The following is a 16,744-nucleotide window of genomic DNA, read 5'->3' as shown; positions in this document are numbered from 1 at the left end:
CATAGGCGACACAGTATTGTTGATAGTATTCTTGTTATTCGCGCTCTGCTTTCGCAATGATCTCGTTCGGATCTATTTTTGAATTTGGAGAGTGTTTGAGTGAGAGAGGAAGATGTAGGTGAGTAGTATGAAAAATATGAGAGAAGTATGAGTGGGAGATAATTTGATTTAAAAAATGGATGATGAATGTGTGTATTTATAGATGATTTTAGGATAAAAAAATTTTAAAAAATTTTTTTGATAAAAACAACTATATTTTTGGAATCCAAATTTGTTTTTTTTTTTTGATTATTTTCGATTTAGAAAAATAGAAATTTCCAACGACATAGTCGTTGGCCAATGACATTGCGCCTGACTACGTCCGTGCCGATGGCAAGAGCGCAGCGGCGAGCACGGCAGCTACTCTTGCGGAAGAGCATCGCCGGGGATGCTCTTATGTCAATCTTTTTCTTCTTCTCTTTTATTTTATCAATTATTTGATCACTATCCACTGCACAATTTCAAACTACTTTTTTTCTTTTATTTCACCAATTACGTATTAAGATCCGTGTTAACCTCTACGGCTCTACTCATGCCAACTCTAGAGGATTTATGAGTATTTACTAGTACTGTCCATATAACCATATTTCATTGCCGAATTTGTTCGACAATAAAAAACTGCAATATTTTGCACATAAATATGCCCAACGTTCTGGAAAATTTTCACCTACAAAATTTGAAATGTATCAATTCACTTACTCTGCACAAGTCTGAGAAAGAACGTAAGAAAAATAAAAACACTGACAAGTGTTTTTTGTTTAATCGTATCAGTGATAAATGTGTAAGCATCAGCATTAACAAGTTTCTAACACAAACAACAGCAACATTTAGAGTTTTCATCATACCCTTCATCAATCCCACCAAAATCACCACCTCCCAAATCTTGCAGTTCCGATTCCTTATATCGATAAAATATAGCGACGACCACAAAAACCACAAGATTGACGGCCATCAACCAAGCCAAACTCCAATAGTACTTATCCAGCCTACTCCCATTCAAATCATGCTGAAACCAATTCCTTTTCCCCCCTCTTTCACTCACTTTCCCCGCAACAAAAACCGACACCACACTCCCCAGAATCCCAACACCAAACACAGCGCTTATCATAAACGGCAAGTACCTCCGTGTCGAAACAGGGGATTGATCCACAAAGAAGCAAAGCGCGCTATAGTTAAATATTCCAGTCGAAGCCCCGAGCAGAACAAACTGCGGAAGCAACCAAAACATGGTCATCGGCACTGTCTCGTCCGGCTTTTCCACTAGTCCATGCCTTTGCACCACCCCGAGCCTCCGGTCCTCCACTTTGGCTGCGGTGATGCAGCACAGGATCGCCAGTATCATTGATACTGCGATCCCTAGTGGAGGAGCGAACTTTATGGACCCTGATTGGGCTAAGCGATTTGCTAGCATAACGTATAGCTTCGCAATCTGGTTCTGAGTTTGGTCGAAGAACCAGAGGAGGGCTACCGACGGGAGCTTGAGGCGGCCGACTTTGTGGTCCAGATGGTCCAGTTGCTCGACGAAGTAGGTGAAGCCTATGGCGTTGACGACGCCACACAAAATGAATGTCATCCACACAGGAATCATGCGTATGATCGTTTTTGTCTCCTCCACTTCGGTCACTGTGCAGAGTCGCCATGGATTCTCGGCTTGCTCCTCTAGAGGCTTTGTAGGTATCACAACTGCAGCCTTGTCCAAACACCTAAACATCAACCTTACTGTCAAATTAAAATTGATGATCAAGTATTACAGACTCAATGTCCCACATCGGTTGTGGGGTATATAGGCTAACTAGACTCTCTCTTCTCCTAACATGCTAGTCTTTTGAACAGACTAAATCTGAGAAGAAAGGCATACCTGAGGCTCTTTGTGTGCGGAATGACGTAGAGTTGAGGATGATTAACCTCGAACAACTCCTTAGGATCTCTCGGGATTCGATAAAACAGCTTGGAAACAGCAGCAACGAAAACTCGAAAGAACACCGTTAAAGGGCATCCCAGCGGTGAGAAATACTTGTAGGAACAGGATCCGCTAAAGAAGAGGAGAGTTGCGACGAGAGTGCATATGGCCGGAATCCCAAACCTAATGGACCACGGCTTTATATAGGGAAGGCCTAAAACTGCGACAAAGGTGAGGACGATGGTGGCCAAAACGCTGTAAAAGAACTTCCAGAAGGTTCTCTCAGCGTTGTCGAACTCGTCCTCGTCCTCAACTTCGCCTTCTACTCGAATAAATTGCTCTGCCATGAACGAGTTCCAACAGGTCATGTGGCCCGACATGCCAAATGCTATCAAAGGCAGCGCGGTGTAGAAGAGGATTCTCTGGCCCTGCCCTATGCATTCCTGGTTGTACTCTCTGCATCTTCCCATTGTACGCCCCAGCACCGGAGGAGTCGACATTGCCAAGAACCCTAATCCCTGTAAGTGGTCACAAGGAATATGGAGTATTCATTTTAGGTTGCCAATGAAAAAATTACCAGAATTAGATAGTACTATTAAAGGATTTGTTTTACAGCGCTGTAAGAGAAGCTGGAGAGGAGGAGCATCCAGTAATTTCCTGTTATGGTTTCAACTAGGAATGCTAGGGGTAACGGTAATATTGTCGTCACACCCCAAAAGACGTTCACAATTGCGGCGGCGCGTGTGAAACCGAGCTTCCATACGTTGGTTAAGTATGCCATCATCATGTACATGGCGTACATGGCCAATATGTCTACCCATAGCAGAACTGCAAGAGTTGTACATAAGAAAAAAGTAAATATGGGATTATTGAACATGTTGATATTACATATGAACAACCAGCCTCCAACTACTGATTTGTCCATCTCAGTTAGATGGATTTCATGAATTTGTTCATATATTCTCATTTCTGATTTCACACAAAAGGTATCTACTCACATTATGATCATTACAAATCAATTCTCACCTATTACTCTTGCAACTGTTGCCATTGGTTTGAGTTTCTTCTCACTTTTTCAATAGAGACGAACACATATATAGTAGTAGTATACATTAAGTTGAAGAAAACATATATCAAGAGGCAAAGAGTTGACTTTTATAAATTACTCTGGTCAAAGTCAACTATAGCTAATAAAAAAGTAGACGCCACCTAACGCGGAAATTGCAAGTTTAGTTCCAACCAGACGTGAAAGAAAGAAAATTTCGATGCACTAAAATCTCACACTCAATAGTAATTTAATGATTGCTAAAGAGCTTGATTGAGATTCCTGAAAATCTACAAGTTGTCGAGGGAAAATTCTAGGAAATATTTTGAAGATCTATATACAACAATAGTTTAATCAATATTTAATTTTTGAAGTAGATGCTTTCTTCATCCCGCGTCAACACTGTGCGCCGCAACCGTGCTGCTTGTGAATTGTGATTAGTAACTAGGAAGTTTCGAAAGGAATTCTAATCTGATTTATTAATACACTTTTAACAGATTATAACACAGGCCGACATCATGCAACTTTCTGATTTTGGGAATTTTACGTGTTAAATTTATGCAAAAATGGACACAACCATTTATGATAATTCGAAAAAGTAAACTGATTCAATATTTCAATCGCAATGCATCTTAGGTCATCATTCATAGCAGATACCTCTCCCTATACCTCCCTCAAATTTTAGATCGACCACAACTCCTACAAGTCATACCTCTATTCAAATAATATTAATATTAAATTTGAAATTTTCATTTTTTAAATTACCATCCACTTTATAAAATTAAATAACATTATAAATAACAAAATTATTCAATTAATAATGATTAAAATTATACAGTGAAATGTGTTGGCATTTATAAAGTTTGAAAATTATATATATTAAAAATTAAATTTCCTAAAAATTAGATTAATTATACACCAAAAAAGTAAATATTTATATTATAAAGATAATTATTAATATTTCCAATATGCATTCGACTTTTTTTTTTTAATCGTATGGTGCAGAATTGCATCCACAAAGGGTACCTATTCCCCCTCCCTCGAAACCCCACCAGGCACCAGCCTGCAATGGGAGGTGCACCGCACCCCTCCGAGTGGTGAAGTGCCTCCCAAAAGTCCACTTTATCGATGCTCTTAGCTACATATATTAATCAAGGCACAGCTTCAAAGACCATTCAATTATGATGCTCAAGTTAAAAAAGAGAGAAGTGGGAAATCATCAAAAGCAAGAGTAGCAGTCTTCTATGACTGTGAAAGGTGTTTAGCCACTCATCTCATTGATCTTCGCTTCACACATGCCTTTGACATAATAAACTCAAACACATATTTTAGTAATTAATAACAAGAGAATGTATTTAATTAGACAATAAAATGGTTGTTTACGGCATGGGTAGTAGTAGGATGATTTTTCTTACTCCTTTGGTCCACCAAAAATAGTCCATCGGTGGACGGCATGGGTTATAAAGAAAATTAGTAAAGTATATAATTTTGTCCCTCACCATGAAATCATCTATGTATAAAATTTAAACTACATAAAAGTATACAAGTTTCAAACTATAAAAAAGTTATTCCTTGAAGGAGATTTAATATTATTTTTATTTTAAAGCAGATGCTAAAATAGAGAAATAGGAGGATAATAATATAGCAATAAGACAAGAGAAAGAAATGAGATTAAATAATACGAGTAAATACTAATAATCAATTTTTCCCTTAAAGTGAAAAGGAGAAAAAAAGTAGTACATCAATTGAATTAAAACCAACCCAAAGATGCATTCACCAGAGACCAAATTTGTCGTTAACCTCTTACGAATTTAGGCAAACCATCGGAAAAGGTTGGAAAAAATGGATTTTAATTTCACAAAATGGCATGTAGAACGAGAGGAAACTCACTGATTAATGACCCTTTAATCTTGGGATAATTCATCTTTAGAATTAGAAGAACACCAAGGATGTCTCTCTCAAGATGCCCATCGCCACTGACGTGATTAGCTCCAAAAAAGCAGGCAGGATGAAGCTACACTCTAATTAACACCCCCAAATATCATTATGAATGTATAAATTTATTTGAGATTGTTGGCTGCTGTTTCTCTAGTTCATATCAGTCATCCTATGCTTGCTCCTTACTACTACTCCTATGTATAAATGGTGAATCTAATGCAATGTATCACAATGCAACTAATCAGTTTGCTATTAAAAAAGGTCCAAAAATATCAAAACTTCCATCACATTTTTCAACAAAACTAGATATGTTTCATTATAATACAATTGCAAATATTAGTTTAAACGAGTACATAATACCTCCAAGCAAAACATCCTCTTCACGAAGCTGAGGCGACACCTGAGTTGTAACAACTTTGCCAAACCTCAATCCCTTCAACATCTTCTCTAGTCACAAAAAGCCTATCCCCACCACCCTCGATTTTCTTGATCACCCCTCGCTCCGAATCCTCGACTTTATCAATGTAATTCCTCCTATACATCTCTTCGTCCACAGTCTCCTCTACTCTCGACCACACCTCCAACTCCCCGTCTCTCCCCACAAACGCTTGCTTCCGGTAACAATGTATTGCAAAACTTCCACCACCGCTCCTCCCCACATCCCTCAAGCTCGAATTCTTCTCTTTCAGATACAGCCACGGATCGTCCGTCAACTTCCGCAAATCGGCCATGGCTAAATCTCCCGATTTCGAGCAAATTTTGAACAATGCCAACTCATCCAAATCAACATCCACATCCGCCAAAGAATCCCCAAACCGGCTGCTCCGACCCGACCCAGGCTCAAAGGTCTCCCAGACAACATCCCGGGTTCTCGGGTCCCACAGCCGGATATAACCCGCATACCCAAATGCCCCTGATGCAATGGAGCTTCCCACCAAAACACCTAAATCGGAAACATACGTTAGCTTCGTCGGAACCATATATTTGGCGGAATTTCCCGGCATCCTCCCGATTTCCGACGATATCTCCATCGTCGATTTATCAATCATCAGCACGCAATTCTCTCCGTGGTGGCAATCGTAGGAAGCGAACACCGAGTCGACCGAGTCGGTAATCGCGTGGACTCGGGCTTTATAAACCCTCACATCGGACGGGTCGACCCAGTCGATTGAGTGGACTCGGCGCCCATTTGCCATATTGTAGAAATGCAATCCGGGTCCGTGGAGAGATCCGATTGCGGCGATATCAGATTGGATCCTCTTCACTGAATTAATGGAATCGAAATGCGTCCGCGCCGTCGCCGTGTGGCTGAGATTCCAATCGTAGACCGTGATCTGGCCGCCGTGGGCCGCCCAAAGCGATCCGTCCGATTCAACCGCGTTGAAATCCGAAACGACGCCGTCGGAGGAGGGTTTGAGAGTGGTTAGTAAGGAGGCGTCAATTCCGTTTAGTCGGGTGGGAGCTAGGGCGGATCTGAGATGCGACTCAATGCCGAAGTAGAGTGCCTCGTCGATGAGCTCTTGGTTGGAGAAGCGCTTGGCGGTGGAGGGGAGTCGATTCGAGCGGAGGAGAGAGAGGAGGACGGAGAAGATCTCCGGGTCACGGTCAATGAAAACCGGATCGTGAGCAGACCGGTTTGAGAGCGCGTATAGAAGAGAATCCGGTCCGCCGGAGCGGAGAGTGGAGACGGTGGTTTCGAATAGCTTGCCTCCAACGTTGAGCTTGATACGATCGCCGGAAACGGCGGCAGGATTTAGGCCGTTCATCTACTTCGGTGTTTCAGGGGAATTCCTAATTAGGATTGAATTGAAAACATTTTGTCTCGGTAAATACGGTTATCTTGAAACATCAGTCGAGTAAAACAAGACCATCTATTTTACTATTCTCTCAGTCCGCTATTAAATACTCATTCCGTCTCAGATTTATAGTCACGTTTAGTTATGACACGGATTTTAATAAATTGGTAGAGTGTGTAATTAATGAATTGAAATAATGGAGTGTGTAATAAATAAAGTGAGATGGTGGAGTGTGTAATAAATGAAGTGAGTTGGTTGAAGGTGCGTCCCTTTTTGACTTTTTGGTTTTTTATTTTTATTTCGGTTTATTTTTGTGTTGATAATGACATTTTTTGGGTGTAATTTTAGTGAATAATAGGGTAAAACTTTATGTCCAAATATGGAAAATTCTAAATGTGACTATAAATGTGAGACGGACTTTTATGACAAAATGTGACTATAAAACTAAGACGGGGGGAGTATCACATATTTGATGACATAAATTTTAAGAAATTATTTGATTTTATAAAGTAAAATGACTTATAAATTTGATGGAATATGTGACATTTAATGCCAGTTGTAGGGGGTACCTGATACTCCCTCGTATAAAAAAATAAAAAAAAAAAAAAAGCTAAATTTTCTATTTTTGGATATTCACCAAAATATATCTAACTCTAAAAATAAAAAGTTTTAGATAAATATTAACCACTACACATCATTCTAAATATAGATTCCATAATCCACTAACATTACTTTCACCACTTTTTCTCCTACTCTCTTACTTTACCAATTGTGCATTAAAATTTGTGCCGTTTATAACTTTGTTTATTTTTTGTGTACTTCCTTTGTCCTACTCAAAATATCTACATATTTGAGTAGCGTAGGATTTTTGGAGGAATTGTTAGATAAAATAAGTAGATGGATATCTTGAGTGAGACAAACTTAAAAAAGAAACATGAATATCTTCGATGAAACAAAAGGAATTTATTTTTTCTCTCTAACTTTATCTATTATTTTAATATTCTTTTATTTTATTAAATTTGTATTAAAATTTATCTCATTTAACAGTTTTATTTTTATAAAATAGAAAAGTATAATAATATTATACATTCAAAATGAAGAGACTAATATTGTACATTTAAAATGAAGAGAATAAAGTAAAATTAATTATATTTTTTTTATATAAACTAGAAAGTACTACCAATTAGAATGAATATTCAGAAAAAGGAAATATATTACTGTAAATGTGAATGGGAATTTCACAAAATAATGTTAAAAATAGATGAAAAAATAAGTAAAATATAATTCTTATTTTTATAAAAATAAAATGAGTAGAAACAGTTAAATTAAATTGTGATTCATACTTAGAACAGAGATTTAGAATATTGACAATCATTTAGTACTACTACAAATTGAGCGCAATATAACTAAAATTCTTTCGTATACTACATAAAAACCTTAATCACTAAAACATAAAAAACTTACAATATCATCTACCCTTCATATTGCGAATCTCGTAAAAGATATCTAATTTTATTTAGTTTGTTCTATAAAAACGTCACCCTTCCATTTTTGAAAAGTACTAAATCATGATTACAATGTAGGGATTTACAGCAGAAGACTTGTTATATTAAGGCTCTATTTTACTAATTAAAAGTTAAATAGGTGTGTCTAAATCAAAATCTCTATAGAAATAATTAATTAAATAAAATTTATTCAGAAGGTAAAATACACCCCCTTCACAAAAAATATACTCCTACTAGTTTTACCATTACGGGTCGTCCACCAGAATTAGACCAATTTATATATATATAAAGTTTTAAGCATTAAAATACTACTAATAATGTGGATACACAATCCACTAATACTACTTCTCCCTTACTTATTTCTCATCTCTCTTACTTAACTAATTATACATTAAAACTCGTGTTACGCAGTGGCGGATCCAGGTGGGGTCGGATGGGGTCGGCTGACCCCACCATCATCACCGGAGAATCACCGGATATCACCCTCCTTCAACTACCGAGTACCGACCCCACAGTGCCAAGTCTCCTGTCTCCAGTCACTGGCTAACTGATGTGCGCTAAATCTGCTGTGGAGAAGACGATAGAACTAATTGAATTCTTATCTAGGAATTGGGCTTCACAAAATGGGCCTGCCTCACCTACTAATTAGGTTGGCACAAGTTCCAACAAATTTCACCCTACCACATATCTATCTATACATATACAAAACCCGAGTTTTGAGAGCAAAATGTAAATATTTATGAATCATGGGTACATTTTAAATTTGTATTCTTATAAAAAACTGAATTCATAATAAATATGATTTGTAACGGGTCATTTATCATGATTATTAATCATTAGTAATATATAAATTGATTGGTATTTTCATGAGAAGAAGGTTCGTTGTGTCGTAAATATGATTATAACGGTTTATTAAATTGATTGTCAATTATATTCATAAAACATAAATTTGTTGGATTATAAATGTGGTTTGTAACTGTAGTTATGCTTTTTTTTTCTATTGATGTTTGAAGTTAGAATTTGAAATGAAATCAAGTTTTAATATCGATGCTTTCTTATATTATTCAAAGAGCTTTAAAAGTGCATTAGTTTAATTCAAATTTTATATAAAAAGTTTCAGTTAAAATACATAAATTTTGGTATATAAATACCGAACATTCACAACCGTGAGAATGCAGTCTCCAGAATTGGAATTTATTTGCAAAAAAAGAAAGCAATAGGAAAGAGAGGTACTTCTCTTTTAAGTTGATGTATAGACCTCATGGACGGGGGACATGCTATCATATTTGTAGAGTTGTACGCCTACCTTAACTCATCGGATCTATGTAAGAGTTGAGAATATAGATTTTAAGCAAAGACTTGCGCTGCAATTTTAACAAGTCGGATCATTGGCAGCTAGGGCGCGATCCTTGGAGAGACAGATGATAAGGAGATGTAAATAATGAGTGAGTGGGACTAAAAAAAAAAGATGTTGATATCAACAACGAGCTCTCATTTGGTAGCTTCTTATCCACTTTTTCATTGACTATCTTTTTCCATTACTGGATTTTCTTCCATAATTTTTTTTTTTTTTTCCATTATGGAATTCACATTCCTTATATGATCTACAACATAGCAATACTACATCGGTCATAAAACTGAGATATATATACAATACATTTTAATTTTTAATCTTATATAATGATATTATTTATTATTTCATTTAGTTTATTTACAATATCAAAATAATAAAACCAAAATATTTAAGTCGCGCATAGCGCGAGGGTTAATACTAGTCGCTACTAATACACGAGAATACAAACTACTTCTGTAGCATAATGACTTTGTTTAACGCCGCTACTAATACACGAGAATACAAACTACTTCTGTAGCATAATGACTTTGTTTAACGCCTATTAAGAATTCATTAAACATTCAGTTTTTTATTATAGATTTAATTGTTTTGTTTGCCTTATCCTTAATGAGACTAACTTCAGAATGTTATAGCTTGTGATAAATTATTAGAGATTAAAGATTGAAACTAAATCACAAATTTTATAGAGGATTGATCGTGTATCTTACTTCTGTTCAAGGGAATATTATTTCTCATTAGTTTGTCGATTGATTAAATTGGTCTTACTTTATATCAGTATCGCGATAAAACAACACAATATCTGTTGAAAGAGTATTTTCGATAATAAAATTTGTGAAGTCAAAGCTGCGAAATAAGTTGAAAGATGACTAGTTGAATGACATTTTGATGATATACAATGAGAAGGAGACCATGTTTGCAAATATTTTCAATGAAAAATTTTTGAATCGTTTTCAGAATATTGATATTCGTAAAAGTAAACTATACCGCATAACATAAGATTGTAATTTTATATGTTATGTATTTTTGCAGAAATATATTTACTATTATACTATTTATTACTCCCTCCGTCCCGCTTTAGCAGTCTCATTGACTTTTCTGCACTCGTTTTGCAAAAATGATACTCCCTCCGTCCGCCATTAGGAGTCCCGGTCACTTTTGCGCACTCATTTTGTAAAAATGATAATAAATAGTTAAAGTGGAGAAATGGTAAAGTGGGAGAGAAAATAATGATAAGAAGACTCTTGTCAACATTATTCTCTCTCTTACTTAACCATTTCTCCACTTTAACTATTTATTATCATTTTTACAAAAGGAGTGCGTAAAATTGACCGGGACTCCTAATGGCGGACGGAGGGAGTAATAAATAGTTAAAGTGGAGAAATAATAAAGTAAAAAAGAGAATAATATAGATAAGAGCTTATCTATATGCTTATCTATATTATTCTCTTTTTTACTTTATTATTTCTCCACTTTAACTATTTATTATCATTTTTACAAAATGAGTGCAGAAAAGTCAATGGGACTGCTAAAGCGGGATGGAGGGAGTATGTTTTAATTTGACCCTACGATTATCAATTCTTGAATCCACCATTGGTGTTACGCACCACTATATCTATTTTTTTGTGTACGGCGGAGGCCGTACTAATTAATACCGTTATTTTTCGTGTTTAATCCCCTGTCTAACGATAGAATAAAATCAGCCCAACAATAAAAAATAAATGGGCCCAAGGCATTTTTAATAGAACAGTCTAAACTCTTACTCCGTATTTGACTTGGTTCCAAAATAAATAAATTATTACAACCCTAAATTAACTCATAGACCTTTCTGCCCAAAACAATTAGGCTCCGTTTGGTACACGGAATTGGAATTGAATTGGAATTGGAATTCTATGGAATTGAATTGAATGGAATTGAATTACAATTCAATTCCAAATCCTTTGTTTGGTATACTTAAAGAATTGATATAGAATTGTAATTCAATTCCAAATTCTTTGTTTGATATACTTAAAATAATTTCAAATACTTTGTTTTGTTTGGTATCTCAAGTTATTATTTAAAATAACTATCTTTGAGAATAATCACACTCACTCGATGTATATTATATTCTTCATGTAAGTTGAATAAACAGATACAAAAAATTATTATATTCCAATGATCAAAAATATTTTCCATTGACTATGATATATAATTCTTAATATAATAACAATAATAATAAAAAAGATAACGATGAGTAATACTTATATAGGAGTATAATTATCTAAAAGTTCTCATCATATCAATACATATGCATATATTATTCAAATAGATATTAACAATTTGCATTCTGTAAAATACTATTCCTTCATCCTACTCAAGTGGTAAAAGAATATAAGTAAAGAAGTACTAGTATACTAATGTTGTAATATGACATCTAAAAATCAATGTAATATGAGACTGAGAAAGGCTGTGCCTTGTGACAAACAACAATAATCGTAACACAAAAAAACTACAAGAATCTTCACACCTACAAATATAATCACAATATAAAACAAACTTGCATAAAACAATGAAAACAGTACATAGATATGAATGCCAGTACATAGATATGAATGTCGATAATAATTAGGAACAAACAAGAAGTAAACCATACGTAACAAGTGATTACAATAGTTTCATAAGAACATCCTAAAAGTTAGTTTCGCCTATTTTGATAATGGAGAAACATAGCTTCGGCTAGACTATCCCTAAACCTAGTCCACTCATTTGTAACTTGAATAGTAGTAATCCGATCTGAGTGTTGAGTCTCTTCCATCTCATTATGATAATCACGACTCTCTTCCTCTTCATCATGATCATCACCTTGATGAGTAACTCTTGTTTGAATCTCAGCATCAACCTCGGCCAATAATGGATCATTAGGCTCTTCTACTCGAATAAGATTGTGAAGAATAGCACAAGCATTGATGATCTTCACATGCGTTTTGACATCATAAAAAGACACTTCTCTAAGAATTTTCCATCGCTTTTTAAATAGTCCAAAAGCTCTTTCAATCACATTCCTAGCAGTTGCATGCCTGAGGTTGTATAACTCCTTAGGATTTTGTGGATTATTGCCTCTAGTGTACCACTCATTGAGATGGTACCGGATACCTCTATAAGGAGCTAGAAAGCTTGGTCCATTCGTATATCCCGCATCTACGAGATAAAAAATGAAATTTGATTATTCTTTTAGGGCTTAAAGAGTATAATAAATTGAAAAAAATAAAATTTTCTAATCACAACATACCTTTGGGAACTATGAATGGATCTTTTCTAACAAGCGCATCTCGTAATACTGGGCTATCTGCTGCAGATCCTTCCCATCCCGGTAAAATAAGTAAACTTCAAGTCACGAGAACACACAGCCAAAACATTGGTTGTCAACCTACCCTTTCTATTTCTATATCTTCCTTGATCTTTCAATGGAACACTTACTTCAACATGTGTTCCATCAAGTGCTCCGAGACAATTCTACATCATGAACGTACTATTTAATTAATATAACTATTAAATTGATTTTAAAAAAAATAAACAATTAGAAATAATACTTACTTCAAACCAATCCCATTTTTCATCCTCGAAGCTTTCCATTACTGTTTCTCGTTGGACAATATATTGCCTTCCTAATTTTAATATAGCATTTAATACTATATGGAAGTATCGACTAACAGTCTCTCCGGATCTTGCGAAATCAAACCCAACTTTACGGTTTGTTAAATTAAAAGAGAGGACATACAAAAACATGGCAACTACTTCTTCAACTGTGATATTTTTTGATTTTTTCAATCCCAACTCTTTTAACTTGGAACATAATACAGTAAAGCAATGCCTAGTCAGTCTGAGTTGATCCTTACAAGCCCGGTCACTTCCATAATAAAGTCTTCTTATATATAATTCTCGTGCTAAGCCAAAGTCGGAACTTGGTTCTTTCACCATGTGTTATTCATGCCATTGACCGACTAAGGCAGCAAAATTCATAACTTGATGAGTAATGAATATCTTACTAGAATAATTCTCATCGTCACTTTCTTCACCCGAACCAGATGTGTTGATATCCATAAACTAAAGTTAAAAGGTAATAAAAAGTTATAAGGAAAACATTATATCAAATTGAACATGGAAGTGAACAAGGCTTTGCTATCAATGGAAAATGAAACATGTTGAGATGTATCACTAGCAGGATAATTTTTATAGATAACTTTTCCTATATCCCTCTACTTTTGTGCTCAACAAGCATCATCAATCATTGCAATTAAATGAAGCAAAGAAAAAAAAAAGCACCAATTAAAGTTTATCCATTTCGAATTAAAGTTTGGCAGAGTGCTGTAAAAAATCCTCTAGACAAGGGATAACAAAGTAATGAAAACAATACTTGAATAATGAACAACCATACCTTATTATTAGCTTTGCTGGTATATGCGGCTCTCACCTATATAAAACCAAAAGAAAGTTTTAGCAAACTGGGGTGACACTGACAACTAAATGATCATAGGACCAATACATAAAGAGGTCATTTTCATTTGCAAGCTATATTCCTAATCAAAATGGAATTATAAGTGGAACATACATAGCATTTAGACAACCCACCGGCCAGTCTCATGCAACCAGCAATAAGAGATGGACAAATGACAACTCATCATGGATTCGAAAATATATTATTCCAGTTGATAGCCTTTTTAGTGAATATATGTTTACATAAGTTCTATGTATACAGATCCTTAAATTTGTAGTAGTTAGTTTGTACATAAAGGGTGATATTATGAGATAACAGATATTGAAGGAAAACTGTGCATGTGAATGTTGTGTGGAGCTCATAAAAATGGTTCCTTTCTGAAGTAGGTAATATTGCACCTGAACTTATGTTTGAAAGCAATATTTGTAGGACTTTTGCTACTGAATCATCCAAGCAAACGGTATCCTTTAACTACAATACCTCAATCCACAAAGACCAACTAAAACAATCCACATTTTTATTTATATATATACGAAAATACACAAACCCCCAAACCCAAAAAGACCAATTACCAACAACTACAATCGATTTGAACAAAAAGTTCGACGGATCTGGAAGAAAAATGGAGATTTAACTATAAAATACTAGCAAAACTGAAACAAATCAAGCACGGACATGAAGGGGTAAGAAATTCGAATTTTCTGCAATAAATAATACCTGAAGATCGATTGTTAAGAGATGAGGAAGCTCTCCAATGAAGAGGAGACTAGGGTTCCGCCTGTCGCAGAGAGAGAGAGAGAGAGAGAGAGGGCGAGAACAAAGCACAGTGATTTGTGACCCGTTTCTTTTGTTTGACCCGGTAGGATCCGCGTGTTTTCAATTTGTGACCCGTGGAATTGAGATGTTGGGTTTGAAATTCTTTATTTTAAATTTGGAATTGAAATCAAGGAATTCAAAAATTTGGAATTACAATTCAATTCCAAATCTGTATATATTTTGGATACCAAACAATAAATTTGGAATTGAAGCTTCCAATTCCAATTCCATGAGTTGAATTCCGGATACCAAACACAGCCTTAGTGTACTCGCCATCACTCACATTAAACTTCTTACCCAATTTTGAAACAAAAAACAAGGCCCACATATCTTCTCTCAGTTAGGCCGCTCCCTTCTTCACAATTGAAACCCCCAAAATCAGGCAGCCTCTCTCTCTCTCAAGAACTGAACGCAGATTCCATAATTTACTACTTCTTTTTCAAGAATGGATCCTACTTCCCTTCCCCTGAATTTATTGTCAAAATTGAAGAGGATTCCAAGATGGAACTGTCAAGTGTCAAACGTACCATACCCACAACATACCAAATAAGGAGATTGTGACACCCTGAATTTTATTGAGATAAATCAGACTTAGTAGCATAATTAATTTCTTTTAGAAGCTGCGTGAATTTGTAATTTTTAGACTATCGTGTGATCTCGACCTTTGAATACTAAGTATTTTATTTTGGGAACGAAGTGCAAGAATGAATTACATGTGGTGCTCTTATTAAGGAAACATTAAAGTACTCCATCCGTCCCACAAAGATTGTCCCATTTTTCCATTTCCGTCCGTTCCATAGAGTTTGTCCGTCCCATTTCACTCTTACCATTTTTGATAGTGGACCCCGTATTCCACTAACTCATTCCTACTCACATTTTATTTTAAAACTAATACTTTAAAAGTAGGACCCACATCCCACCAATTTTTTCAACTCACTTTTCATTACATTTTTTAAAACTCGTGCCGGGTCAAAGTGGGACTATCTTTGTGGGACGGAGGGAGTATTTGTGAAGATTAAGAAAATTGGATGCAAAAGAAAAATATCAGAGAATAGCTTGCTTGGAGAAAATAGGAATCAAGGAGTGTTATTTCAAGAATGATGGAGATACAAATGGTACATGCTATACAAGTTGTAATATGTAAATGGAAGGGACAACACATCCCAAGCTACTCTACCCTTCCTAGCTATACAAAAGATTACATCCTTCTTTTCCTCTCTTCGCCTCGATTCCTCCCCCACAAAGCTCCAAGTTTGACAGCCATGATCCCTGCAAAGTAACACAAAGAAGGATATTAGAAATGGATCACACAAAGCACTAGAGTTGGAGTTTCACTAAAATAGTATTCCCTCCGTCCCGCTTAAGATGACACGTTTTCCTTTTTAGTTTGTCCCAACTAAGATGACACATTTCCTTTTTTGGTAACTTTCTCTCTCCAATTAATACACTCAACCACTTTTTTTCACTCCTATTAAAATATCCATCTTTCTTTATCTCTCTACTTTAATACTTACACTCACCTTCTCTCTCTCCAATTAAACACTTTAACCAATAACTCCTAAAACCCCGTGCTTGCTAAGCAATTTGTCATCTTAGCCAGGACGGAGGAAGTAAAATGCTAGGATTTGTAGAATCCTTATCATCACACAAGCTGTCAAGGTTCAAGGCTTGGGCAGGAAGCAAGCATTCTCAAACCTCCCCATCTTAGAATAGAGACAATGAGATTACTAAAGTGAGGTCATCGCCTAGGCTCAAAAATAGCAAAGTAGATCCTCCGCAAAACCGAAGCTGATGAAACAGCAAGGATGCAGCCCCAGATTTCACCAAATTAGAAACAGCATTTGGATTAGCACTTAATAGAGAGTAAGCTGGCAGCCCCA

The 16,744-nt window shown here is 35.7% G+C and overlaps 2 protein-coding genes and 2 long non-coding RNA genes across 5 annotated transcripts; all 4 read right to left on the bottom strand.

Moving 5' to 3' along the window:
* Positions 1-762: 762 nt before the first annotated feature.
* On the bottom strand, positions 763-5,056 carry LOC125206087 (protein NRT1/ PTR FAMILY 5.5-like). Of its 2 annotated transcripts, none has more exons than XM_048105386.2 (4): positions 4,875-5,056; positions 2,553-2,767; positions 1,898-2,457; positions 763-1,742 (listed from the first exon to the last, which is right to left on the bottom strand). In XM_048105386.2, the coding sequence occupies exons 1-4, from the start codon at positions 4,906-4,908 to the stop codon at positions 845-847; spliced, it is 1,707 nt and encodes a 568-aa protein (XP_047961343.1). In that variant the 5' UTR covers positions 4,909-5,056; the 3' UTR covers positions 763-844. The 2 variants fall into 2 exon arrangements, with proteins under 2 accessions (XP_047961343.1, XP_047961344.1); XM_048105387.2 differs by lacking the exon at positions 4,875-5,056 and adding an exon at positions 2,966-3,748.
* A 136-nt stretch (positions 5,057-5,192) lies between these two features.
* LOC125206088 (BTB/POZ domain-containing protein) lies at positions 5,193-6,784 on the bottom strand. Its single transcript, XM_048105388.2, has one exon. The coding sequence runs from the start codon at positions 6,686-6,688 to the stop codon at positions 5,303-5,305; it is 1,386 nt and encodes a 461-aa protein (XP_047961345.1). The 5' UTR covers positions 6,689-6,784; the 3' UTR covers positions 5,193-5,302.
* A 5,372-nt stretch (positions 6,785-12,156) lies between these two features.
* On the bottom strand, positions 12,157-14,943 carry LOC125206165 (uncharacterized). The gene is made up of 5 exons (XR_016132241.1): positions 14,766-14,943; positions 13,989-14,024; positions 13,148-13,657; positions 12,843-13,066; positions 12,157-12,751 (listed from the first exon to the last, which is right to left on the bottom strand). It is a non-coding gene; the product is annotated as an uncharacterized LOC125206165 (long non-coding RNA).
* Positions 14,944-15,924: 981 nt separating this feature from the next.
* Positions 15,925-16,523, bottom strand: LOC125205696 (uncharacterized). Its single transcript, XR_007173814.2, has 2 exons — positions 16,385-16,523; positions 15,925-16,133 (listed from the first exon to the last, which is right to left on the bottom strand). It is a non-coding gene; the product is annotated as an uncharacterized LOC125205696 (long non-coding RNA).
* Positions 16,524-16,744: the final 221 nt, after the last annotated feature.

This window comes from Salvia hispanica, chromosome 6, assembly GCF_029641045.1.
Source record: "Salvia hispanica isolate PSC_SH4W2 chromosome 6, Shi_PSC_v1, whole genome shotgun sequence".
Lineage (NCBI taxonomy): Eukaryota > Viridiplantae > Streptophyta > Magnoliopsida > Lamiales > Lamiaceae > Salvia > Salvia hispanica.
This window is presented reverse-complemented; position numbering and strand designations above follow the sequence as displayed.